This window comes from Chaetodon auriga, chromosome 18, assembly GCF_051107435.1.
Source record: "Chaetodon auriga isolate fChaAug3 chromosome 18, fChaAug3.hap1, whole genome shotgun sequence".
Classification (NCBI taxonomy): domain Eukaryota; kingdom Metazoa; phylum Chordata; class Actinopteri; order Chaetodontiformes; family Chaetodontidae; genus Chaetodon; species Chaetodon auriga.
The window spans coordinates 937,812-962,280 of record NC_135091.1 but is presented as its reverse complement, the minus strand read 5'-3'; the positions used below and the strand labels follow the sequence as shown (position 1 = coordinate 962,280).

Genomic DNA, 24,469 nt, shown 5'->3' with positions numbered 1-24,469 from the left:
ACATTTTTTTTTTCTATCACAGCCTTTTTTAATTTAACAAAATAAGCAAAAGCTCTGAAATATTAAATGAAGTCCTCTTTAAACACATTCAACTATACAAAACACTCTTAAATTAACAAGCTTTTATTTAAATCAGGAACAATCTGATGAATGTTAAGACAACAAGACTCTGAGCGGACATTCAGTGGCACCATTCAGGTCTCAATATTTATTAAACTCACACACACACATTTCAGTCACTGACAGAAAGGCATTAAGAGTTGATTCTTGTCAGATATCCTGAGCGATCATAAAGTCAAACAGTTCATCACAGTTACAGTCAAGAATATTCTTATTTTATTTATAGACATGAAGAAATCAGATCCATAGCAGCAATCATATCTTTTTATCTACTGTAAAATTTCAAAGTGCAATTTTATCTAAAATATATCTGCATTCAAAGATGAAATTAGAAATGAAGAACGCAGCAGAAAATATTTCTCTGCCCTTCATGTCCACCTGAGGAGCCACACTGAAGAAAGTTCAGTGAGTTTCATGACGTAACATCATGTTGCACGACGTCCGGTCCAGTCTGTGCCTCTCAGGGCCGCTTGGAGCCGCCAGAATCTGCTTAAAGCACCTTTAAAATCCAGCCTTATGAATGCCATCCTGACGTTACAGGTCAAGGTAAAATTGCTGTAATTAGTGTCTTTTTTAAAGTTAAATAACATTTATATTTAAACGTGTATAATTAGGTTGAGATGCAGTCACACCATTCATTTAAAAATGCTCCCATTGCAACACCGACACAACCCAGAAGCTCAGCTGCCTTTGCCTCACAGCTCTGCATCGGTCACACCTCTTCATGGCGTCATGAGAGCGAGACGTGACATCATTAACGTGAGTCAAAGAGCTGCTCTTCCTCTGTGGTGTCAGTGATGTGTTGACCATTTAAAGCCCTCATCATCCTCAGGCTCGGGGTCTCCAGTGTCCATGTCACCTTTCAGAGCTTTGGAGCGTCCACGGCCTGCAGGATGTCTTTGACAGTCGGCCTGTCCAGAGGGTTTTTACACGGGTGACAAAGAACGACCTTCCCTGCTTCATCCAGTATGAAGTCACCTCCCATCTGAGCATATAAAACACAGTAAAGCTGCATCATTCAATACTTTCAACATCATATCAATGACTCAATGAAGAGGAGTGCTCTCACTGAATCATTAGCCTCTGCAGCTCTGCTGAGCGTCTTGGCCTCTTTTCGTTCATTGTTTTTGTTCTTTTTTGTCTGTTTTAATTGTCATTGTACGATCGGGAGTCTGCACAGGGTGGAGTCTGCACACTCGGTGGAATTTCGGGTTGCTGCTCTTACTCAGCCCTTCCTGGAGCCAAAAATAATGAGCACAATGTGCAGCAAACAGGGCGTGTAATGAGGAGTGAATGAGGGACCCAGCCCAGCTTTCATCATTGACTCAGGCCATGAAATCAGCGCCTACTCAGCGTCAAAGTGTTTGCTGTGCCGTCCATTTGTACCTGGTAGATATCTTCCAGCAGGTGAGAGGGGACGTCAGGGAAGTCTCTGTCCACAGCTCCGTACTCTGAGTACTGCAGCAGACAGTCGAACTTCATCACCTTTGCGTAGGACGAACCGAGGCCGAAACTCCGGTATGTCTGTGGCAAAGAGGACATGTGAGAAAAAAGCCTCTGCAGACACACACTCTGACACACGCACACACTTGTCATGATTAATGGCTGCTTCTGTGCGTGTGGAAAATCCTCGGCCTTCATATTTGGTTGATTGCCCTCGTTTCCGTCTCACATCTGCTGGTTGACTTTGGAGGCTCGGCTCACTGGACGTTTATGACACGTCATCAAACAGCTGCTAAACTCAGTCGCAGCCATTTCTAGTTTCCACAAATCACAGCAGCCTCTTTCATTCTCATGCACCTGCCCACCTGCACTCAACATAATTATACAGACAATTAATGAAATTTTACAGAGAATCCTAGTTTTAAAAATTCCTTGAATTTCCTTATTATGTTTTTCACTGGATTTGAATCAGCTGATGAGGGTGAAAACACACATCCTGACCTTCCTCTGTGGATCCAGCACGATGTTAAAGGAACATCCAGTCTGCTCCAGCCACACCTGAGCCCCCTCCAGACTGCCGAAAGAAACCACCAAGACCTGCACTGAGCGAGCCTTCAGGACCACCTGCCGAGAAACACGGTGACAGAAAGTGAAAGACCGACGCCGACCCGGGAAACCTGCACGTGCTCGTAGGACCGTTGTGTTTACTTTGGACAGAGTCGGGCTAGCTGACCAGGCAGCTATAGCTAGCTAGCTGTTAACACTAGCATCAGCTCCTCGAGGAGGCTGAATCATCTCCAGCTGATGTGTTTTAACTTAAAGGAAAAGGGACCTTTAAAAAGCACCTGTTGGCTCTGGACATGACAATGAGCTAAAAGAGCATAAAGCTGAGGACTGATGACACAGTGATGACACAGTGATGACACGTGATGACACGTGATGACGCAGCGATGACGCAGTGAGAGAGTGAAAGCTCTTCCATCAGACTGACGGTGGACTGACCTGATTGGCCTCCAGCTCAGCCACGTGGTCTCGTCACGGCAGTCATCCAAAATGTCTGATGAGGACCAGCAGCAGCTTCTGACCCTGATCCAGATACTGACTCAGAGTCACAGTCCTCATAACACAGAAACCACAACAGACCTCAAGTCAGTGAAACACTGAACTGTCTCATGGTGACACATTATCAACTGACTGAGGTCTTTAATTAACAATGAAACTGAATTCTCTGTCGGCTGGTTGATAAAAAGACACCGACCTACACCTTCACTCTGACTGGTCTCCTGTCAGTCAGCTCGTGAACTCACTTTCCGCTCCGTCCATCAGTGAACTGCAGGTCAGGACTCAGGCTGTCGGCCATCTTTCCTCCCGACAGCTGTCCGTCTGCTGTCTGCAGACCTTTGTCCACGCTCTCCAGGAAGGAGTCCCATTCGCTCTGCGCACGCGTGCGTGCGTGCGGGCACACACACACACACACACACACACACACACACACACACACACACACACAATGAATCAGCACATCAAGTCAATCACAGATCACCTCCACGAGAAACTGAGTGAGAATGTAAAGAAATGACACATCCAGACCTCCAGCTCCAGAAGCTCCTCCACCTGCTCTCTCACTGCTGCACGGCTGCAAAAATACACAAGCGTGTGATGAAGAGGAGTCGAGCTTTCATTTCCATTAATAACTAATAAGACAGTGATGGAGCACAGTAACTGGAACCGTCTCCACCTTCGGACAGGATGGAGGGAGGGTGAGAGCACCTGTGGTTTCATATGGAGGCTGCTTCATTTTTCATGAACTCCTCATTCATTCCTATCATGTTCTTTAACGAGCTGAAACACTGAGATGAATCAAATGCTGGAGGGAGTGAGGATGGGCCCGGATCAATCCAGATATCCTCCATGAAACCAATGAGAAGAAAACCTGTAGAAACCCATGTGACCCCTGGAGAAAACCTTCACGTTCTATCTGCTTCTATTAACAACAAGCCGTCACTGCTGAGCTTCACATTAAGTACATTCAATTTATTGTTATTGTCTTATATGAGTCGATATGTGTATCATCATGTACTTACTGATAGGACTTCTGCCAGATGGCCTCTGCTTCGCTCCTCTTCTTCACTCCGAGGCTGCTCGACAACGACAAAACACACGGTTACTTCACAGAAACATGAATCCTGGGAGGTTAAACAGTGATGCAGGTGAATGGTTGAGCGGTTCTGCAGGTGTTGAGAGCACCTCACCTCTTGTAGAACTGTGCTCCGGCTGCGATCAGGCCGAACAAAGTGGTGATCTTATGTGGGACAAACCTCTCCAGGGATTCTGTATGAGACCAAAGCAGCGCAGTCATTGGTCAGGCTGATTTGTGCAAAGTCACTGGATTGGTAATAAGCATGACAGGAATTATATTCCACCACCTTCATGCCAGAGAGTCTTTGAGAAAGTCAGTGACTTCATCACTCTTATCCGCTTTAACAACCCAACCAACGTATGTGTTGTAGTAAATTACGAAATACTATAAAGGAGATTTGAGAATTATATCACATTTATATGACATGGTAACTGTGATAAACATGTTCATCTTTACACACAGGGTGATAACAAATGCAGCTTCATTCACTAGATTAGAAAATTTACCTCAGTAAAAAATGAACCAGGAACTTCCTTTAAAAATCATACATTTTTATGTTACTGTGCTTACTGGGAAAAACATATAGGATGTAAAAGTGAAATAACATTTTAAACAAATAAATCTGATCTCCTCTTCAATTCGGCGTACATATCATCTATTTAGGAACACGCATTAGAGTAAAATTTTGGATTTTATAATTGTTTCACGCTTCCTGCAGTTATCACCTCTTTGAATTATAGCAATGTCCAGCGTTATTCACGCATAAATGTAGAGATATTCTGCATCGTCTTTATGCCGAATCACTCATAAAACACAGCAGTTTACCCATCAGTAAAAGACAGACACATGAAATCTTCGAAGTGACAGACACATTGAAACTGTGAAGCTTGACGCGCAGTCAGGACAAACGCGTCCTCCCTCTGAGCCGGTCCTACCTTCTGCTTCCTGTTTGGCTTTCTGCAGAAGGACTTTGTTCAAGTTGACCAGCAGAGACAAACTGCTCGTTAGAGTCTCCTCGGACACAGTCACGTCCTCAGCCATGCTCACCTGTTCCACTCTCACCTGTCCAGACCACTGACGGAGCGCAGACAGCCATGAGGCTCTAAATGCACCGTGACCACGTGACGCGGTCATGTGGCTCGCTTGAGGTTCAGATTTCTGCAGCTCAGCGGAGAGAGTTAGAAAAGAAGGTGGAGAAAACACAGTTTACTGAAAGGCTTTTAACAGAGAAACACGATGAATGATGATGTTCGGCTGTTAGTCTGAGACTGAGGAGGAAAAACTACGAAATTAACCTCTGAAATGTAAAATAAAGACCAAAAAAATGGAAATAACTGCAGTAAAGTTCAGAAACCTGCTTTTTTTCATTGTCAGCAGGAGATGTGAGAATAAAAGCCACTGAAACAGAGCTCACACACCTCTTTTTATCCACGGCTTTATGGAAGAGAGTCTGATTCTTCATCTTTTAAGCAGTGATAACAAACGATGTCGAGCAAATCTGACTTGATTTGATTTTTCCACATTATTAATGTGTTATATTTGTCTGGCAGCTGTTTGTGGCTGCGTTGCCTCACCTGCCAGTCTGCCATGAAGAAATCTAACATGCTGTTAATGAACACTACACGTGGTTGAGCGTCGATGTTTTCACAGCTCTCAGTGTGAAACAGTCACACTTTGTCTCCTGAGTGAATAATTACTGAGACTGAAGTTAAACACAAGGTCCAACAGGAGCCTCTGACCCGAATCTGCTGCTCCACACTCACAGGTACATTTAATCCACTGAAGCAGATTATAAAATAATATTCAGACTTCATCAGATTATCATGAGTCTTCAGTAGATTGTAGCAGGTTGTTTTGGATCTTTACATCATTAAAATCTTATTTTTATTATCATCTTTAGGATGGTCGGATGGATCCATGAGATCTTCAGAAAACCCAAAGTAAAGAATCGTGACAGAGTTCATCCAATTCAAGCCACAGGATGACAAAGACAGGACGAGTCTGTGGTGTGCTGTCCTCATTAAAATGAGCCCTGGACGAGTGCAGCTGTCAGAGACGTCAGAGAACATTCAGGAGTCTTTATCTCTGCTTTCAGCTTTGAGTCTCCTGTCGTCGTCTCGTGTCCTCCTTCTGTCTCAGATCTTGTTCCGTCCTGTTTGTCAGAGTTTAATCTTTTGGACGATAAAACTTAGAAAAGCACCTTTCAGTGTGAAGCAGTTACACTTTGTTTTCCTGAGTGAATAATTACTGTGAGATTGAAGTTAAACTACATGAGATCCAACAGGAGCCTCTGACCCTGATCGAGGTGTCCAGAACTGGACCTGAATCTGCTGGGTCACAGTGACAGGCAGGTTTAAGATCATGAGGTCGTACTGGATCTTTATATGATTCAGGTTTTATTATCCTCATCAAGTTGAGGATGGTTCAGTCATTGTCAGTCCACTTCGCCTGGAAGAACGATAAAAATACAAATACTCATGAATCCACATCATTGAACATTTGACTTCAATCATCAGCGTCTCATCATCAATTTAACCTGAAAGTCAAATGTTGATTTAGTGTCTCAAAACTTTGACTTAATGAGACAAAATGAAGTTTCATGTCACATAAATTTAAGTTTTTCTAGCTCATAATTTCATTTTAGGAAGTCAGAATTTTGTCTTAACGTCCCAGCTTTACTTCGTCGGTGCTGACTCGGCATCTTTTTAACGTTAATTCAGGAGGTCACGTCTCATAACTGGGACTGACTGTTGCCCAGTTTCGACACTTTTTATTGGCTTGTTTGCTCTCAGCTCAGCGGGCCTCCGCAGACTTTTCCTGGAAAATAAAAGCTTTCAGGAACAGAAGGACAGAGCCGGTTAAAACTGTCATCCAGTTTTATTGACTGCTGAACATTCATTCACTCGTTCAATAAAACATTCCCTCCTTCAAGTTTGGAGCTCTGAAGCCCGTCGAAGCACTTCATGACTGGGTCACAATCATCAATGTGAGGGAGGAAATGAGTCTGGCTGTCAGGGAAGCAGGAAATCAAGTCGACGTGTCATCGAAAAGGTCGATTTGCTCCGACTTCGTGGAATCAGTGAATGACTAAATGAGGAAAGTGGACATTCCATTAAGAACTGCAGCATTAACACGACCGTCAGTGACGCCACTTCAGCATTAAAGGCCTCAAATTCACTGAAGGAAAGACTGAGCCCAGGTGAGTTACCTGCAGCACACACACACTTCCTCCTTGTGCTTAAACCAACACTGATGAGTCTTTAAAACGCAGCCAGCAGTCGCCTCAGTGCATGTAAACATCACACCTCCTGCACTTCCCTCACAGGACCACCGCAGACTAAAAGACAAAAATCATCTGGAATCATCAAAATCACAAAGTCAGTTTGGTGATTTTTATCTCGTTAAGTCCCAGAATTCAGCCTCGTCAACGAATCCGACCACTTCAAACATTCACTCCAGAGAAAACCAGACACAAACACTCAACTCTGAAGCCAATTTAAGCTAAAATAAAAGTCCTCTTCATCCAGTTCTGAGATATCTGTGAGCTCCACAAGACAGAAATCTGCTGGCGTGAGGTCACTTCCTGGACCAGGAACCATCACATACAGACGGCCTTTGAGGGTTAAGACACGTGGAGGAATGTGAGCTCGTTCCTCTGCTGTGAACGCCTCAAACGAGCAAATTTAACCCACCAGATCATCAATAAACGTCCAGCAGAGGGCGTCCAGTCCAGGAAAAAGGAACGAGAGCGAAGACAGAAAACCAGAAGGAAAACCAAACAAAACACTCAAATCAGAAAACGCTTCGTCTTCAAGCTCCTTTTGTCTCACATAAAACTGACATTTATTTGATTTCTAACGACAAAAAATCTTCACATTTGAGGAGCTGAAATCTGGAAAGTGGTATTTCTGCTTTCATTTCTGTCATCGAACCATCGATTAGCTGACAAACCTTTCAGTCCTACAGGAGACTTTATGTCTCTGCCTGCTGCGCTCAGACCAGTTCAGCAGCCAACCAGCTTCACATCAACCTTCACTGGTCACACTGACAGAGAACAGGATCAACACGACAAGAAAGACGAGCAACGGAAAGAAAAGAGGCTGCTTCAAGCATCCAAGAGGAATTAAAAGCCCTGAAGGTTTGTGTGTCCAACCCCCTTTCTGCTGACAGGCCGGACTGTGTGTGTGTGTGTGTGTGTGTGTGTGTGTGTGTGTGTGTGTGTGTGCGCCAATTATTAGCGGAAATTTGTGTCAATGCAAAAATCCTCAACTAATTGAAGGTGGTCTTAAAGGAGGATTTTAACGCCGTCTGTTGACGAGCTGGACTTTGTGCTTCGGGAGTCTCGGCCTGTGCAGCAGAGACAGACAGAGGACAGAATCAGTGTCCCAAACTGGGACACTAATGTCCCCCGTCATGGAAACACTGGGACTGAATCACAGCGGAGTCGTCACAGGAACCCAGAGGTCAAGAGTTTTTCTGCCTGAACAAAAGACTGATTCAACACTGAACTTTAAAAACATTTTGAGCTCAAATTCAAAAAAGAGTAAGACCTGGGAAATAAAGCCAGTCTGGATGCAAACCAGCACGTTCTGAACTGGATCCCAGTTGGGGTTGATTCACAGCCGCAGAGTTAACATGTGAACACAACGTGTCAGTGACTGCTGCTCTTTGGAGGCCATTTAAAGGCTAATTCTGTCGTTTATTTGACATATTTTGGGCTCTAAATGACTAAAAGGTGAAAAGGTTTTGGAACTGGTGCAGTGGACTCTAACCAGGCTGCAGAGGACGATCCTCCGTGTGTCCGTCAGTCCGTCCACAGGCTGTGATTCTACCTGTCTGACAGCATTTTGGAGAGTAAAATCTGTTGAACCTGAATCAGCTGCTGGATGTTCAAAGCAGACTGCACTGAGGAAAACAGTGATTTTAGGCCACAGAGCAGAGGAGCTGCTGGTCAGGACGAGCCTGTTTGTGGCTTTGACAGGATTCACTGCAGCGGACCGTCGACTGGACCAGCTCCAAACCTTCTGTCCCCGTTAGTCATTCAACCAGACCAGAGTCCAGGTTTAGCAGGACCAGAGTTACTCTTTAAGGGAGGATGACAGAGAACTGAGATGATTTAGGGGCGATCTGACTTCAAAATAAGACTAACTGTAGTTTTCCACAAATCAAATCATGTCACGACTTCAGGGAGGAAAAGTCTCTTTGAATTTGTCAGTGTCTCAGGAGACACTTCCTGCTTCCTGACGTTGGATTTTCCCTCTTAAAATGAGAATAATTAGCATTAAAGCTCGGAGGCTTTTGGAGAATGTGTCCGGTTTGTTTGTGTTGCAGAAGAAGAGAGTCCCTCTGATCTGCCCAGCGCAGAAGCTCCATGATTAAGACTTGAACAAAGCGCCTTCTGTCCCGCGTGAAGTCCTGTTAGGACTTCTTTGGACAGTGAGACGACGCGTCTGTGTTGAGAACCTCGATCATCGTCCTGGTGGACGGGAACGTCTCTGCGACAGAAGGAAGACTCTGGTACCAACCTGGCAAACTGTTGAGGAAGAAGAGAGTTAAAGACGTCTCTGAGAGCGACAAACACTCGACGCGTTCCGTCGTCCTACCTCTTCAGATTCATCCACGTCTTCGCCGTTTTACTGAAGCTGTCTGGACTGGACGTGGTCATGGCTTCAAAATCCACCAGCTGAAACAGAATCAACACAAAGATGTTAGAAAGACGTCTGTCTGCTGAACGAGCGTCCTGCACCGACGAACAGCAGGACGAAGAACTCAAAGACACCTGCTGCAGGTAGAAACGAAGCTTTTCGATGACACTGACGTTAAGAAGCTGTTTCCTCACTTTGATGTTCACTATCTTCAAGTACTATTATTTCCTGCAGGGAGACGTCTGGAGGTCTAAACCGACCTCAGTCGTCTTCAAACTCTGATAAGAAGGTGGAAATTAGTTCTGTTGATGTCAAAGGTTTCAACCACAGCAGCCCAGAAAACCTGTTAAGAGTAAAGACTTTTCCTAAAGGTGGTTGGACCGCGTCATGTGACCCGCCGCCTCGGTCCAGCAGACTGATCCCATGAGAAGAATCATCTTTTCATCTCATTCACAGTTTCATGTGAATAAAAGCCGTCACGAAAAGGTTTGTCCCTCGGCAGCATCCTGCCTCTGAGGTGACTCTGGAGCGTCACGCTGACCTGAGGAGGTGAATTTATTCTGACCTTTCCTTTCGGGATCCGACCGATGACCTCTTTGCCGCTGGCCATCAGTGCTCCCATCACGACTGAGTACGCCACCACGCTGAGGAGAGGCAGGAAAGCAGCAGATCAGAATGACGTCACCGCGTGGACGGACAGAAAAGCTTCGTCTTTACTGTGAAACATGTTGGACTTTCATGACCTGAAATCACAAGTTTGAGGATCACAGAGCACCAACAGGCCTGCTCGGCTCCTCACGCTGCCACGTCACGTTATCCACGTGGTTTAAAGGTAAGCTATCGCCTTCACGGCTCATGAAATGATGGAAGGTTTCGTCTTTACCTGGACCCTCTGGACAGCGGCATGAGGTTGCAGAAGTAATAAACCAAGGAGAGGATCAGGTTACACACAGCGTCTGCATCCTGAAAGAACAAAGGACATCACAGTCAGCTGACAGGACGGAGAGAGAGCAGAGCAGATCAGCTCCAATCCGTCGAGGCTCTTCCTTCACGTCTCTGCTGGAGTTGATTACAGAAACGTCACAAGCTTCCAGCTGAGCGTGGAGACGAATCTTACCCCGAGTTCAGTGGACAGCATCAAGGCCTTTCCTTTGGCGGTGAGGTCCTTGTAGAGGGACTCGACCTCAGACTGGTACTGCTGCGTCCGCTCTTCGGTCGTCTGAGTCTCCACTGAGAACAACATGTTGCCCACCCTGAAACACATCAAAGAGTTCATCTTCCTCTGTCGTCAGCCCAAACGAGCTGCAGACTTCCTGTGAAACCAAACAGCTGCTGTAACAATGAGTTCTAACCTCATTAACACCTGCCGACCCGCCAATATTTACACATTTCACTGTTATATTTCACATATATTCACTGAAGAGGTGACCCGTGTTGGTGCCGTCTCTGCTCAGATCGATAAAATGCTGAGGGCGCTGCACCTGTCTCCAGTGATGGTGATGGTGAAGCCGTCGTACTCTTTCCCAGGATCCTTCGTGCTCGGCACCTTGGAGTTGACCGTGAAGCCATCTCTGGTTTTACTGTTGAACTGCTTCAGGAAATAAACACACAAACACACAAACAGCCATCCTGAGTTTCTGCTGCTGAGAGGCTTGAAGTCAGCGAAGCAGCTTGGCGGCGCGTTACCGCCACCAGCTGGAGACACTGCGAGCAGCAGCCCGGCGAGAAGGTCCGTCTGCAGACCCTTTGGATTCATGAAATCACGCGAGATTAAGTGAGATGATGTGAGAATGTTGACGTGAACACACGGCTCGGGCTGGGAAAGCTCCTGTGTTTCCAACTTTTCTACTGCTGCGCAATAAATAAACCATCATAAATGAATCCGGTTCATTCAGACATGCGCTCATCATCTCTGAGTCTCTGTTTGCTTTCCTCTCAACTGTTCGTCCTTACCTTCATTATAGGAAGCAGGTCTTCGACTTTATTCACGTTTTCCAGAGCCTGGCGGACCTCCAGCAGTCCTCTGGGGTTGTACGCGCTGAGAAAACAACAAGCGGTTAGAAAATATTCGCTTCGTCAACGCGCTCATGCAACATGAATAAGGACTGCAGGAAGACGTCTGCTCTGCAGGCAGCATCAGGGCGACGCACGTCAACCTGACGGCGCTGAGACGTGCTGATGTCACCGCGCTCGCTCAACGTGGACTTGACATAAGTGTGTTTCAGAAGACAAAGAGTGGAGGACTTTACCCGTGGTACACCAGTATTCTGTCTTTGATGAAGTCGAGGATGTTGTCAAAGTATGCCAGGTATCTGATGTTGATAATCTGTCCCCTGAAGGACAAAGACAGACAGGAGGACAAACTGTCAGGAAAGCAGGTTTTCCATCTTTGACCTTTACTTTCAGCGACAGTCGAGAAGAAGCCTGAACTCAGGCCACACGGGACGGACGCCGTCCTCCGGGTCAAATTCTTACCTGATGAGATTGATGTGATTGTTGAAGCCTCGGCTCAGACTCCTGGCGGGCATCTGGTCTAACCACAGAACTGGCTGGTCTGGATCGGCGATCCTGCAAGCACAGAGAGAAAAACCTGTTCAGTCTGTCAAAACACTGAAATTCAACCAACGGTTTGTCTGCTGAGGTCAGACGTTTCCTTTGGTCCACGTCTGTGTTTGGTTCGTGTTACACTGACTGAAATCGAACAGTTCAGAGGTTTTAGTGACGGACTTCTCAGCTTCAGTCTGTCAACTGATCCTGGTCTACAAAGATCTTTATGAAAATCCAGTAACTCTGCCCTCCAGACCCCAAAACATGCGTGGAAATCTGGTCCATCATGTCTTTGAATTGTGTGACACTCATCTGTTTGTGAAAAAAGGACGTGGGTAAAAGTCCTCACCTCCTCCATTTCACAGCTATGTCGAACATGTCTCTCCACTGCATTTGCCGGGTCTTGCCGTTGACTCGCACTTTGGAGTTGCTCCACGTCCGCTGCATCGCCTGCATCACCTCCAGCGTTGCTAAACCCATGGCTGAAAAAGCACAAACAGCTCCGGCTTTAACCGCCGCTGCTGACATCAAACGTCTGTCTGAGCCGCAGAGTGGCAGCAGTACCTCTGTGGATTCTCCTGTTCGGTAAGAAACCAGGGGTGTCGTACTGCATGAGCGCCCCCAGGTGGTCGGCTGTGCAGATCAGCTTCTGGACGTCGCTGCTGTAGCTGTCGAAGTTCTGCGGCAGGACGTCCCTGCAAAGCAGAGACAGGAAGACGGACTTGGTCAGTTTAGTTGAGGGCACGTCTCAACCTCTGAAACGTCTTCGTACACGAGTGAAAACATCTGAGGAACAACGTGACTGTCTCAGGGTTTATCTGCAGGGACAAAGACGTCTTACGGCTGATGTCAAAGTCCGTGCTGCCGCTGCTCGGCTGTCACGGCTCCATCAAACCTACTTGATATGTGGCTGCAGGCCGGGCTGCTCCTCGTAGTCGTCTATGAGAAAAGGCAGATTCTTGGCCCAGTGGTTCTTAAAGTTCCCCGGTAAGTCCTGGTCCACGTTGTACTCTGCGACCGGGACGTCCAGGTGGGAGTGCAGGTACCGAGAGTACTCTGGCAGACAGACGAGGCACAGCAGGCACAGAATCTGAGATTACAGTATAAAGTGAGGTGTTTCAGAAATGGAGAGGTTTCCAGGTGTGTGTCTGATACCTCTGAGGTATTTCACTTTGAGGTATTCGGAGCTGGCCTTCTGCCCCAGCAGAGGGTCGTTCAACATGACTTTAGTCTGAGCTTTGATGCCCTCGTAGAACTGCCCCATGGCCACGTGACTTAAGCCCTTCATGTACTGACACACCTCGTTGTAAGGCTCCAGCTGAAGACACCTCTGGAAGGCGATTGGCAGGAGGAGAAAAGGTGAAAAACAGAAGCCATGGCGCAGCACACCGGCTGGAGTAAGACGGACTGTCGTACCTTGAAGTTGCCGATGGCCTCCTGCAGGGAGCCGTGGTGGTACAGCATCATGCCTCGGAGCTGGAGAGACTGGATGTGGTTCTGGTTGAGCATGAGGGCCTTCTGGAAGCTCTCCATCGCTGACTCAAAATCACCCAGCTCTCTGAAAGAGGAAGACAGAGCACACGTGGTTAGTCAGGCAGAGGGGAAAAGGTCCGACTCTCAATTCCTTAAATACCAACGCACACAGTGTGTCGACCTGTCGGCTAAAAAGCGGTGAAACGAGCAGTGAACCCGCAGAGCGCTGACCTGTAGGCCTGTCCCAGGCTCTTATAGGCGTCGATGAAGTCAGACTTCAGCTTCAGGGCCTCTTTGAATGTCTCGATGGCTTCCTGAAGAGAGAAAACACACCGAGCTAAGAGTGACGACACACAGCTGACAGGATGTTACACAAGAGGACGCGTTGATGGACATGAGAGTCTGAGTCAGCGTCCATCCAGAGACGCACGCAGGTTTCTACAAATTCAGCATCAGTGAGACTTTTACCAGCTTTTATCATCACGTTTGGAATGACCTGTGTGACCTCCGGTCAGCGGCTGCTCACCGGCCGTCTGCTCTTTGAGTTACAGACTTTTAAAGCCATCAGACAGACCTTCTCACACTGCCTCACAGCAGCTCTGTCACAGACCCGCAGGCTTAATGTGCAGATCTGAACATCATCCTCATGTTATCAGACCGATGGATAGAGATCAGAGAAACCTGCTCGGCTCAGACCCCAAAGCTGCATTTCGAATGAACTGCTTTCATCCAAAGCTACACTCATCTGGATCAACACCAGGTCTTCAGACCGGACCAGAGGCTTTTATATACACTACAGGCTGTTAACAGAGCCACGCACAAAAAAAACATCCAAAGCTCCTGTTTGATGATCTACATCCTGAAAAAGTTCCATTAACAGCAGCTTTGTTCAGTGTAAATGAAATGAAAGTTCGGATGTCAGGATGGAGCAGATTCCACCGTCATGAAGAGTCAGAGCGAGCGTCCAATCAGCCGCTGCCTCTTTCTCTGCGCCTGCAGGTGCAGCGCAGGGAGTCCCACAGGAAGCCGGTCAGCTCAGTGCGAGCAGAGGTGATAAACCTCAAACACACACGTGGTCGGATCAGACACAGCGAGCGAAGGAGCTCTGAGCTGATCAAAGTGTGACACACAGTCTCCACGATGACAAAATCAACATTTTATTTTTGCTTTTCAAGGCAAAATGAGCGCTGGCTCTTGATCTGTTTGAGCTGCTGCAGCGAACCACAGACGAGCACTCAGCTGCTGCTTCGCGATCAGTTTACGAGCTCAACAAACACACAGGAAGCTGCGCTCTGCTCAGCATCCTCTTCCTACCAGGAGGCTCGGCGACCTGAGGGCTGCTCTGCCTGCTCAGTGAACACATCAGCCACGTTTCACATGAGCTTCACGTCCTGACTGACATTTAAAGTCAATGATCTCATTTCAACTTTTGCCTTATGCCTCAGTGATGCAGAGATAATATCAATTAGTGTCCTTGTTTTTAGTTTTCACCAGTTTCTGACATAAAACACTCATTTAAAGTGCCTTGAAACATTTCCAGCACAGCAGTGAACACAGGGATCCTTTCACATCGATCGTTCATAAAAAGCACAAATGAGGCTCTGAAATGCAGCAGAGTCACTCACTCATCACTCAGTGTGTAAATCAGAGGGTTTGTGCCTCAGTGGCTGGTTTCTGAACTGACCTTGAGCATTCCTCTGTGGAAGAAGGTGAGGCCTTTATACAGCATGGCGATGGGCTGGTTCTTCTTCAGCTCCAGAGACTGCTGGAAGTCCTCCATGGCTGCCACGTAGTCCTGAGGGGGGAGACAAAGCACGGGCTCAGCGCGGGCGCCCAGCGTGAGGACGCGTACGCATGACGTTCAGAGCGTCGATAACCTGACCTCTGAGATGAAGAGCAGCGTTCCTCTGTGTCTGTAGAGACGGGCCGACGGCTGCAGCTGGATGGCTTTGGTCAGATCAGCCAGAGCCTCGCTGATACGACCCAGAGGAGACAGGATCTGCACACACACGCGCGCGCGCACACACACACGCACGCACGCACGCACGCACGCACGCACGCACACACACACACGCACACACGCACACACACACACACACACACACACGTAAAGACAAAAACATCCTGAACACCTCTTCATTTGTTTTCAAACTGCAGCAGATTGAGAAAAGCTGGTTTGATCGTGACATCACACACGTTCACCTGAAGACAGAAAAGGTCGAAAAATGCTGGCTGTGATCGACTTCTTCTGTCTGACATTCATGTGTGCAGTATTTCCTCTCACACAGGGTAATTATGAGTATTTGCTGTAAATCTAAATATTTACATGTTTTCTGTCTCTTGTGCATCATTAACCAACAGTTCAGACTGCAGCGATTTGCTGATTTCTTCTTCTCTCCTTTCACAGCCTGGAAACATCCTGAACATCCTGCATGAGCGACGTTCAGCCGCACTACAACCTCTGAGAGCCAATGACACGGTAGAGACGCCAGCAAGGCTCTGCTGATTGGACGTCTGATCAGGTATGGTGCAGATCAGTAATCAGCTCTAAACAGTGAAGCTCCCCGGCTGAACTCGCTCTACGTGTGGAAACGTCATCGGTTAAATGACATCCTGTGTTGTTCTGAGCCGTCGTCTTACGGTGTCGACGTGAGGACGAGCTTCAGAGGTCAGACCACGATCAATAACTGGCTGCTTCCAGGGGGTCGGCCTCACCTCTGCTCTCTGCTCGTAGACTTCGGGCCAGTTGGGCTCCAGAGTGATGACTCGGTTGAGCTCGTACAACGCCAAGTCAGCGTTCTTGATGTCCTGGGATGGAGACACAGGAAGGGGAGGCGGTTACATCCTGTAATATGAAGTGAACGGAGCTGCAGCAGAACCACAAACAGACAGAAACCCCTAAATCTGCTGTCCGGCCTTTTCTCTGGAGGACACACTCAGCAGTCGAGGCACGCTGGACGTGAGCTCACCGGGCGTCTACCTGAACCTGCCGCCGTCAGGACGCCTCTCACTCACAACCAAAGGCATCGAGAACAGGCAGAGACGAAGCTGCTGCCAGACAGCAGAAGAAAAGCTGTTTCAAACCTAATTTTCAGACCGTTCAGACACAAAACCAACACGAGGAGAAAAACACTGAGAATCAAACAGAGGCGTGGACAGACGCACAGACAGACAGAGTCCAGCTCAGCTGTGAAGGTGTGTTTGTGTCTGACACACTCACTCCTCAGAGAAACTCCTCATATCTCCGTCTTCGTCGTGACGTCATTATTGGGTTTATGAGACCGGAAATGTTTTTATGGACCTGAAGACTGACAGCACATTTCACCTGTGCTTTAATGGGCGGTGAGTAAATCAGTAAATGAGGTGACCTTGATGCTTCGCAGGCGCAGAAAAAGAACAGAACCATGAAATACGAGTCTGATCACAAACAGCCGAGATTCTGTCCAACGCCAACAAACCTGAACGTGACCCACTGAGGACAGTCAAAGTCAATATGTTTCATGTTCTTCATTGATTTCTGTAAATATCTCTTATTGTGAATCTGACGCAGCAACACGTTTCACAGACTGAAAGATGTGGAACGCTCCAAAAACACCTGTTTGGAACATTCCACAGGTGAACAGGCTGATTGGTAACAGGTGAGAGGATCATGATTGGGTATGAAAGGGGCGTCCTGGAAAGACTCAGTCGATCACAGAGGATGAAGAGAGTTCACCACTTTGTGAACACATGACTGGATGAAGGAGATGAACACATGGACTCGGTGCAGCTGTGTTCACTCACCTGTAGACTCTTCTTCCCGTAAGCTATCCCTCGGCCATAGATGGCGCTGACCAGCTCCGGGTCACCCTGCAGCAAAGACAACACGTCAGGAAGACATTCTGGGCTTCAATGCAAAGGCAGGAAGCTGCGTTTTGATTGGCTGTACGGAGAGGAGGCGGCAGAATCCTGAAAGACGTACTGAGAGTGAACGTGCCAAATGCTGCGAACACACCTGAAGTAAGAGCGAGAAGTGTTTGATGGCTTCATCATAAAGGCCGTTTCCGATCAGAACGTAGCCGATAGCTGCAACGACAGAACAGGCGATCAATAACTGGAAGACAAATGTGCTCAGCGTGAATAAAGTTCAAATACAGACGTGAAAACTCACCCAGCTCCTCGTTGGTGTTGTGGTTGTCGACAGGGAAGGGGATTTTCTTCTGCTCTATAAACAGCTTGGCCTGATTCTGAGACGACAGAACAAAAACATCACGCACAGAAGAGGAAACACATCAGGAGACACTCAGGAAGCAAAGTGAAGCTCTGTGGTGAAGGCAGAATGTCACACTGTGTGAAAATGACATTTACAGCGTGAATAATGCTGGAATTAAAAGCTTCGCCAAGGACGTTTTGGGGAGTTAAACGAGGGTTTTAAAGAGCATTACTCAAGGTTACACTGAACAATCCAACCCACAGACGAGAGAAATAATGTCAGGGGTGCTTACTGCCACCCAACAAGGAAGAAACATTCAGCGCAATTCAGCAAGAGACTCGTTTCCACGGCAGCAGGACACGATGCGAAGACCACGACGGCATGCAAATGTGACAGGATGCAAATGTTTCTGTGGCAGCAGTTTGTGTTTGAGAAATGGCAACGAGACAACGGACGAGACAAACTCTGCTCACATTTATTTCACAAGAAAGTCGACAGAAAGCAGCATCACAGAGGCTGTTCTAATGTGTGTGTGTGTGTGTGTGTGTGTGTGTGTGTGTGTGTGTGTGCCTGCGCTCTCACCAGGATCTTCTCTGCATTAAGAGAGAAGACCGACTCGCAGGGCGGGTTGCTTCCCTCTTCACATTCTGGGTCTTCCAACTGTAATATTGAGGACTCTGGAAGCACAAATATTCTGAGTGTTTATTATGTGAAGCACGAACAACATTTTCCATTTGAGGTTATATGTAAAACAGCATTTCAAGGCAGACCTGACCTCGCTCACAGTGAAGGAATAAACAAGTCTTCACTGTAAAAAACTTTCTATCATCCGATGGAGAGAACCACACACCAAACTCCATTCAAATCTTTAATCTTTAAAGGAACATCATTTCCTGAAGTCCATTACTTTAAGGCCCGTACCAGTAATTTTGCACATTTTGGTCACTTTACTGTAAACTGCATGCAACTTGCCAAACAACCAATATACCAAAACTGTTATAATGCTGTATTTCTGAAGGCAACCACTGATAGTGAACAAGTCTCCACTGCATTACCACACGAATACAACTGAACTTTGATAGTGAGGAAAGGTGAATTTTAGTTCAGTGTCCAGTGAGATGGATTAAACTGAACACTGCTGATGATTGAAGAGGCGGAAATACACATTAAGGGGGTCATAAATGATGTTACGCTCGGGTTAAACCATGCAGGAACACTGCTAGGGTGCATTAAAATATTGCACTAATCACTGGTAATATCTCTTCAGTTCAGCAGTGATGCAAGAAATCAAGCCGCACTCACCTCAAAAGCATGAAACATTAAACTTGTACAACCAGTTCACCTGTCAGCCGCAGTCCGCGGTAATTTGCGGTCGAACAAAGCGAGACCAAAATTAGCTGTTTTTTGACTGGAGTTTGGCGTTGACCTCTCGGGGTGAACTAAAACATGTAGTTTGTAGGTGAGCTGGTGGTTGAGTTTGAGTTTCCTGTTCTGTGCACATCGGTTTACTCCCTCTCCGGTGTTTCCACTCCGTTTTGCTTCAAACCTCATTAAACCTCTGCGGCAGGACGAGCTGCAGCTCATCTGCGCTTCTTCTCCGGGGCTGTCACCGCTGGTCGTTATTAGCCTCTTAACGTTAGCTTACAGTCGGTTAAGCTAGCCGGGTTACGCGGTGACAGCTGAATCGGGGAGGACGTGGCAAAGTAACAGCGAAAGCAGATACTTTACCGCAGTCCGCCGCGTACTCTTCCCACTCGGACAGCGAGCTGCATCCCTGCTTGTGGAAATCATTGTTGAACAAAGTGAGAGTGGAGTAATACTCGGAGGAAAGGATTTCCCGGCACAGGTACAGCAGTGAGAGCGCTACCACAACAACAGCCCGGCTGGCAGGGGCCATGTTGGTCTACATGTGTGACGCCAGAGAGCGGAAGCTTCTGCAGTTCGACAAAGAGTACGGACACGCCCCCCTAACGCGCGAGCCTCCGGGAGGCCAACAAGAAGACGGCAGCGGGAGAGGACGCTTAAACTACATTTCCCAATATGCTCTGCGGCTGTCAAACCGGCCCCTCCAGTGTCATAACTGACCAGATGAACAGAAAACTCTTTCCGTTGTAACTTTCAAATTAAGTGAAATTAAAACCGAAATACACATTTTTATATATCGAGAGAGGTAAAATTAAGTTCAGTGCATCAGTTAGCTAGCATTAGCTAACTAGCCAATTAGCTAACTGATGTTAGCTAGGTCATCAGTCACTGATCATCATCAATCATTCCATCAGTGTTTCATTTTATTTTTAACATGTTCATCTTCACAAACACTGAAAATGTGTTTTGAAGGATGTTAAACATCAGCAGTTGGTCAACTTCATCCAAAAAACAACATGTGCTTTTAATGTTTTTCAGTGAAAAATCCAGTCTGTCTCTGTCCTGAACAAGTGCATTGAAATCTGGCTGAATGTCTGAGGATGTCTGCATTCTCTTCAAAAGTCCAACATTTGTCCCTGTCACATTTGGACAACCATCCGTCGTCACACCTGCCAACTTGTCCCATTTCAGTCCCCACTTGTCCAAACATGCATTTAGCTCCGTGAACAAATCACTTCCAGCTGTTGTCCCTTTCATTGACTGCATGGCTGCCAGCTCCTCCGTCATTTTGAAGTCTGTAGTTACCCCATGTAAGAAGAGGAATAGCTGGCAGCTCTCATCCAAAGCCAGGGACATAGAGTCTGATGTGGCCCGCGGGCCATAAAATACCCAGCTCTGCTCCAACCCTTCAGACCCTGACAAATCTGCTCTTTTATTTTGAAGGCGGACCTGTATAATACTTCCGCTTTGGTTGTCTCATGCTAGCGGCGTTTCGTTTCACAGGGCGAAGAATGGATAAAGGAGACTTCAGGTGTGTTGAGTGTAACGAAAAGTCATCGGAGCTCCACAGGGATTACAAGAACGGCATCCTGAAGATAACTATATGTGTACGTTAACAATTTGCATCTGTTTGACGTTACTGTTTATGATGAGCATGCTAACATTAGCTAACATGGTTTGCATCAAAGCTGCAACACCTCGATCTCTTATTACTGCTTCATAAAACTTTTATTTTTGTAGATATTCATGGATAATAATATGTCAATGAACCGTCTAATCTGGACGTCTTGTCACGGTGTGAAGCTCCTGTGTGTGTCTTCACTGCTTGTGCGGAAACAGACTGTGACGACACGTCAAGTTAACACGGACGACATGACCTGAGCTCTTTCCTGTTATGATTAGAAGCACATCCTTCACATGGTCGTGTCACGCTGAAGCAGCAGCCTCATAAACGTGAGAGGTGGAGTTTTATTGCAGCTGCAGCCTTGGACTTGATTTGTGTGTGTGTGTGTGTGTGTGTGTGTGTGTGCAGGGGTCGTGCCAGAAGCCGGTGGACAGGTACATCGAATATGACCCAGTCATCATCCTGATTGATGCCATTTTGTGCAAGACGCAGGCGTTCAGACACATTTTGTTCAACACGAGCTTGAACGTAAGTGACACCGGCTGCTTTCACTCCCTGCCTTCTGCATGCAGATGCTGTCGTGTGTGCGTGCGTTCAGGTGTTCCTCAGGTGTTCCTCACTGTGTTTCTGTGTTTCTGCAGATCCACTGGAAGTTGTGTGTGTTCTGCCTGCTGTGCGAGGCGTACCTCAGGTGGTCTCACCTGCAGGGCTCTGAGCAGAGCAGCGACCCGGCTGACATCATCAGGTACACCAAGGAATGGGAGTTCTACGGCATGTTTGGATTGGCCGCCCTGGGTAAGACCACGACAGCGGAGCTCGTTCATTGGTCTGTCTGAGTGAAACTGTTTGCATCATCGTGAATGTTTGAGGGTGAACACGGAGCGCCTCAGAGTCGATCAAACCATTTATTCCTTTAGCGGATTCGGCGCCGCCTCTGAGAGAAAAGTTTCCTCGTGGTTGCATGTGAAAGAGTTGACTTTCATCCTTCACACAAAATGCACAGAAGGTTTGTGGTGAGGAGCAGCTCACTGAAGCAAACCTGAAACCACACTCTGGTTTCATGTGCACTTATTTTAGTCAGGTGACGTTTCGGCCCTCAGGCCCTCCTAAAGAATCCTGGAGAAGGCCCGAGGGCGGAAACGTCACCTGAATATCAGAACTGAAGGCAGAGTGGACGCTCTGTTCAGCTCTCAGTCAGACTTCATGATTTTCTAATGATCTGCTGTTTATATTTTGTGGAATGAATCAGTGATTTAGACTAGACTTTGACTGAGCGGTTTCATCAGGATCTAAGTGTCTCCCTCTGTCCGTCTGTTGCTCGTGCAGAGCTGGCGGCGTTCTGCGGCGGCGTGCTGTGGTTCCTGTGGCTGGTGGTGGGCTTCCTGCGGGGCGGGACCCTCGAGCTCGGCCTCCTCCTCAGAGCTCTGCTGCTGTCCTGCTACGGAAAGGTCCTCCTCATCCCCGCCGTCATCTGGGAGCACGACTACTCGCCGCTGTGTCTGGGCCTCATCAAGCTGTTTGTGCTCACCTCCAACTCGCAGGCTGTCAGAGGTAGAACGACGCGTCTGTTAAACACACCTGAGCTCGTTCACCTGTGATGAGATGATTTCTGCTTTTCATAAAGAGCTTTTCAGCGTGACAGCGAGTTTCATCTTGTCACTGCTCTATTTTGAGTCGTCTTCATGTTGTGTGAAGAGACAAACTGACAGTGTGTTTGTCCTCCTCTTCCTCCTCCTCCTCCTCCTCCTCCTCCTCTCCCTCCTCCTCCTCAGTGATCCTGAACAGCAGCAGGCGTCTGGCGTTGATGGCCGTGTGTCTGGGCCTGCTGTCGGAGACCTGTGTGGCTCAGGCCTGTCACAAGCTGCCGTGGAGCCTCCAGGACGTCTTCACGTTTGACTGAACGTCCCCCTCGTCGGGCCGGGACACATGTCTCTGATCTCAGGGTCCGTCATGTGCCGGAGAAGCAGTTTTTAATGAACCCGGAGAAGTTCTTCATGTTCCTCCTCAAACAGAGACAGAGAGCAGAAGAAGAAGAGACGTTCTGATAATTTTTTTCTGCTCTTTCTGGAGAACATGATGTGTCTTCAGTTTGCAGGGATGTTGAGGAGGCGGCGGCTCTCCTCCTGTGTGGTTTTAAAGTGGACACTCAGCTCCCAGGTGAAGATTCCTGTGAGACTTTATTTGATTAGTTAGCAGAGAAAGTCCCAGAGGAGCTGCAGCCACTCAGACCCCGAGGTTGTAATTAGCCGAGAAGAGCTTCACTGTTTGGACAAGAACCAGCAGCAGGCTGCACATTCTGCACGCACACACACACACACACACACACACACACACACACACACACACACACACACACAGGGTATCCTGTCAGGATGAAATGGGGATAACTGGATAAATAAAGCTGACTTGAATGACTTTCTTATTTATTTCCATGTTGAAATCCAGTGATAATCATCAGGTTGATGAGTCGATTCATTGTTGAGCCTCAGGTGACGTCTTCAGATTGTTTGTTTTGTCCAACGTGTCACTTCCAACAACATGAAACTGATAAAAGCTGGAGGCCAGTTCAAATAGAGGCAGGCAGCCATTTACATATCAGATCACCACGCTGCAGGAAGCGTGTGTGCAGGCCTGCGACTGCATGTGAACGGCCTGTGAAACACACCTGGCGTGTGTGGAATGACAGGAATCACCTGCAGGAACGACCGAAACCTGTCAGACACGTGACGAGAGGCAGTGACAGCCGAGCCGACGAACACGTCCAGTGATCCTCACAGATGATTCAAAACGGCTGCGTGTTGCATCAGTTTAACGTCATCGGCGGAGCTTTGGTGCATTGACTGTTCTCATGTCGGTCTTTGGTGTTTTTTCTGACATTAATCTGAAGTCTGAACTCAGAAAAGTGTCCTCTCAGTTGTTCAGGTGTCGCTCATCTGTTAATGTTCAAATCCTTCATCTTGGCATTTTATCTGAGCTGAAGCTGTTTTATTCACAGATTCATCAAACATTCAGGTTCAACCAGAGAAAATCCAAATATTCAAAGCGAGTCTTAACTTTTATTTAACGTTGTGAATGTTGAACTTACTCGAGCCAATCTGAGAAACTGTTCATGTGTGCGCTCTGAACTGTCTGTCAGAGGAAATAAAATATCTGTATTTTAACAGAATCGCTCAGATGTGTGTGTGTGTGTGTGTGTGTGTGTGTGCGTGCTGCCTGTGCACGTGCACACATGTTACGACAGGCCCGTGAACAGCTGAGCAGACAGCACACGGCTGTGGAATGTGTCTGGGTGTCCTCGCCTCGGGTGGATCTGAGCTTCGGTCTCTGGATCAGTTTAACGTCAAACTCAGTTTGAGCCAAACACACAAACGTCTTCTGCCAGAGAAGCTGAAGGCTGAAAAACTGAAATTATACTTTTGATTAAAAACTCAGAAATCACATTTTCAGACCTTTCTCTTCCTGTAGTGAAGCAGAAATGAGGAACGGACACGTGCTCTGTCTGTATGACTAAACATGGCGTCTGGAGAGTGCCGGTCAGTCCCTGAAGCGTGCGGCGCTTTAATCTGACAAATCCGATTGGTGGAACAGCAGCGACCTCGCAGCCGTTCAGCAGGTCTGCGGTCTGCAGCTGGAGTCCACCTGCAGCCAGGTCAGCTCTAAGACCGTCTGACTGCTGGAGGTGAGCTTTTTACACGTACAGACTGGAGGTCTGATGATGAACCTTTCACCTCCTAATCCATCAGATGAACTTCTCATCCATCAGTCTCTGTTCCCAAATCACAGCCATGATGAACCTGTCTTTGGGCTAAATGCTAGTGTCAGATGCTAACATGCTCACAGCCATGCAGATGTTTAACAGTTCTAACGCTCACGTTTAACATCTGCACCATCTTTATGCTCACATTTACCAATCAGCACTG

At 47.3% G+C, this 24,469-nt stretch overlaps 3 protein-coding genes across 4 annotated transcripts; 1 reads left to right on the top strand and 2 right to left on the bottom strand.

Annotated features, from left to right (window-relative positions):
• Positions 1-185: 185 nt before the first annotated feature.
• Positions 186-4,820, bottom strand: selenol (selenoprotein L). The gene is made up of 9 exons (XM_076756083.1): positions 4,639-4,820; positions 3,816-3,894; positions 3,648-3,701; positions 3,154-3,199; positions 2,871-2,998; positions 2,566-2,680; positions 2,065-2,187; positions 1,507-1,644; positions 186-1,105 (listed from the first exon to the last, which is right to left on the bottom strand). The coding sequence occupies exons 1-9, from the start codon at positions 4,742-4,744 to the stop codon at positions 983-985; spliced, it is 912 nt and encodes a 303-aa protein (XP_076612198.1). The 5' UTR covers positions 4,745-4,820; the 3' UTR covers positions 186-982.
• A 1,741-nt stretch (positions 4,821-6,561) lies between these two features.
• ttc13 (tetratricopeptide repeat domain 13) lies at positions 6,562-19,524 on the bottom strand. 2 transcript variants are annotated; one of them, XM_076756081.1, is made up of 23 exons: positions 19,289-19,524; positions 18,143-18,237; positions 17,519-17,594; positions 17,363-17,433; positions 17,152-17,217; positions 16,084-16,176; positions 15,251-15,367; positions 15,053-15,163; positions 13,600-13,682; positions 13,312-13,453; positions 13,051-13,225; positions 12,795-12,951; positions 12,460-12,590; positions 12,245-12,377; positions 11,824-11,916; positions 11,598-11,681; positions 11,302-11,386; positions 10,830-10,936; positions 10,466-10,601; positions 10,232-10,311; positions 9,914-9,992; positions 9,307-9,386; positions 6,562-9,236 (listed from the first exon to the last, which is right to left on the bottom strand). In XM_076756081.1, exons 1-23 carry the CDS (start codon positions 19,455-19,457, stop codon positions 9,122-9,124), a joined length of 2,478 nt encoding a protein of 825 aa, XP_076612196.1. In that variant the 5' UTR covers positions 19,458-19,524; the 3' UTR covers positions 6,562-9,121. The 2 variants fall into 2 exon arrangements, with proteins under 2 accessions (XP_076612196.1, XP_076612195.1); XM_076756080.1 differs by having other exon boundaries at positions 10,830-10,939; positions 19,289-19,473.
• An 860-nt stretch (positions 19,525-20,384) lies between these two features.
• arv1 (ARV1 fatty acid homeostasis modulator) lies at positions 20,385-23,713 on the top strand. Its single transcript, XM_076756376.1, has 5 exons — positions 20,385-20,532; positions 20,958-21,077; positions 21,191-21,344; positions 21,876-22,100; positions 22,322-23,713. The coding sequence occupies exons 1-5, from the start codon at positions 20,404-20,406 to the stop codon at positions 22,447-22,449; spliced, it is 756 nt and encodes a 251-aa protein (XP_076612491.1). The 5' UTR covers positions 20,385-20,403; the 3' UTR covers positions 22,450-23,713.
• Positions 23,714-24,469: the final 756 nt, after the last annotated feature.

Coding starts and splice junctions, on each gene's coding strand:
- ttc13 (XM_076756080.1), bottom strand. CDS start 19,457: ATGGCCCCTGCCAGCCGGGCTGTTGTTGTGGTAGCGCTCTCACTGCTG. Junction 18,238..19,288: donor AGAGTACGCGGCGGACTGCG/GTAAAGTATCTG, acceptor TTGTGCTTCCAG/AGTCCTCAATATTACAGTTG. Junction 12,378..12,459: donor GAACAGGAGAATCCACAGAG/GTACTGCTGCCA, acceptor GTGCTTTTTCAG/CCATGGGTTTAGCAACGCTG.
- arv1 (XM_076756376.1), top strand. CDS start 20,404: ATGCTAGCGGCGTTTCGTTTCACAGGGCGAAGAATGGATAAAGGAGAC. Junction 21,078..21,190: donor TGTTCAACACGAGCTTGAAC/GTAAGTGACACC, acceptor GTGTTTCTGCAG/ATCCACTGGAAGTTGTGTGT. Junction 22,101..22,321: donor CAACTCGCAGGCTGTCAGAG/GTAGAACGACGC, acceptor CCTCCTCCTCAG/TGATCCTGAACAGCAGCAGG.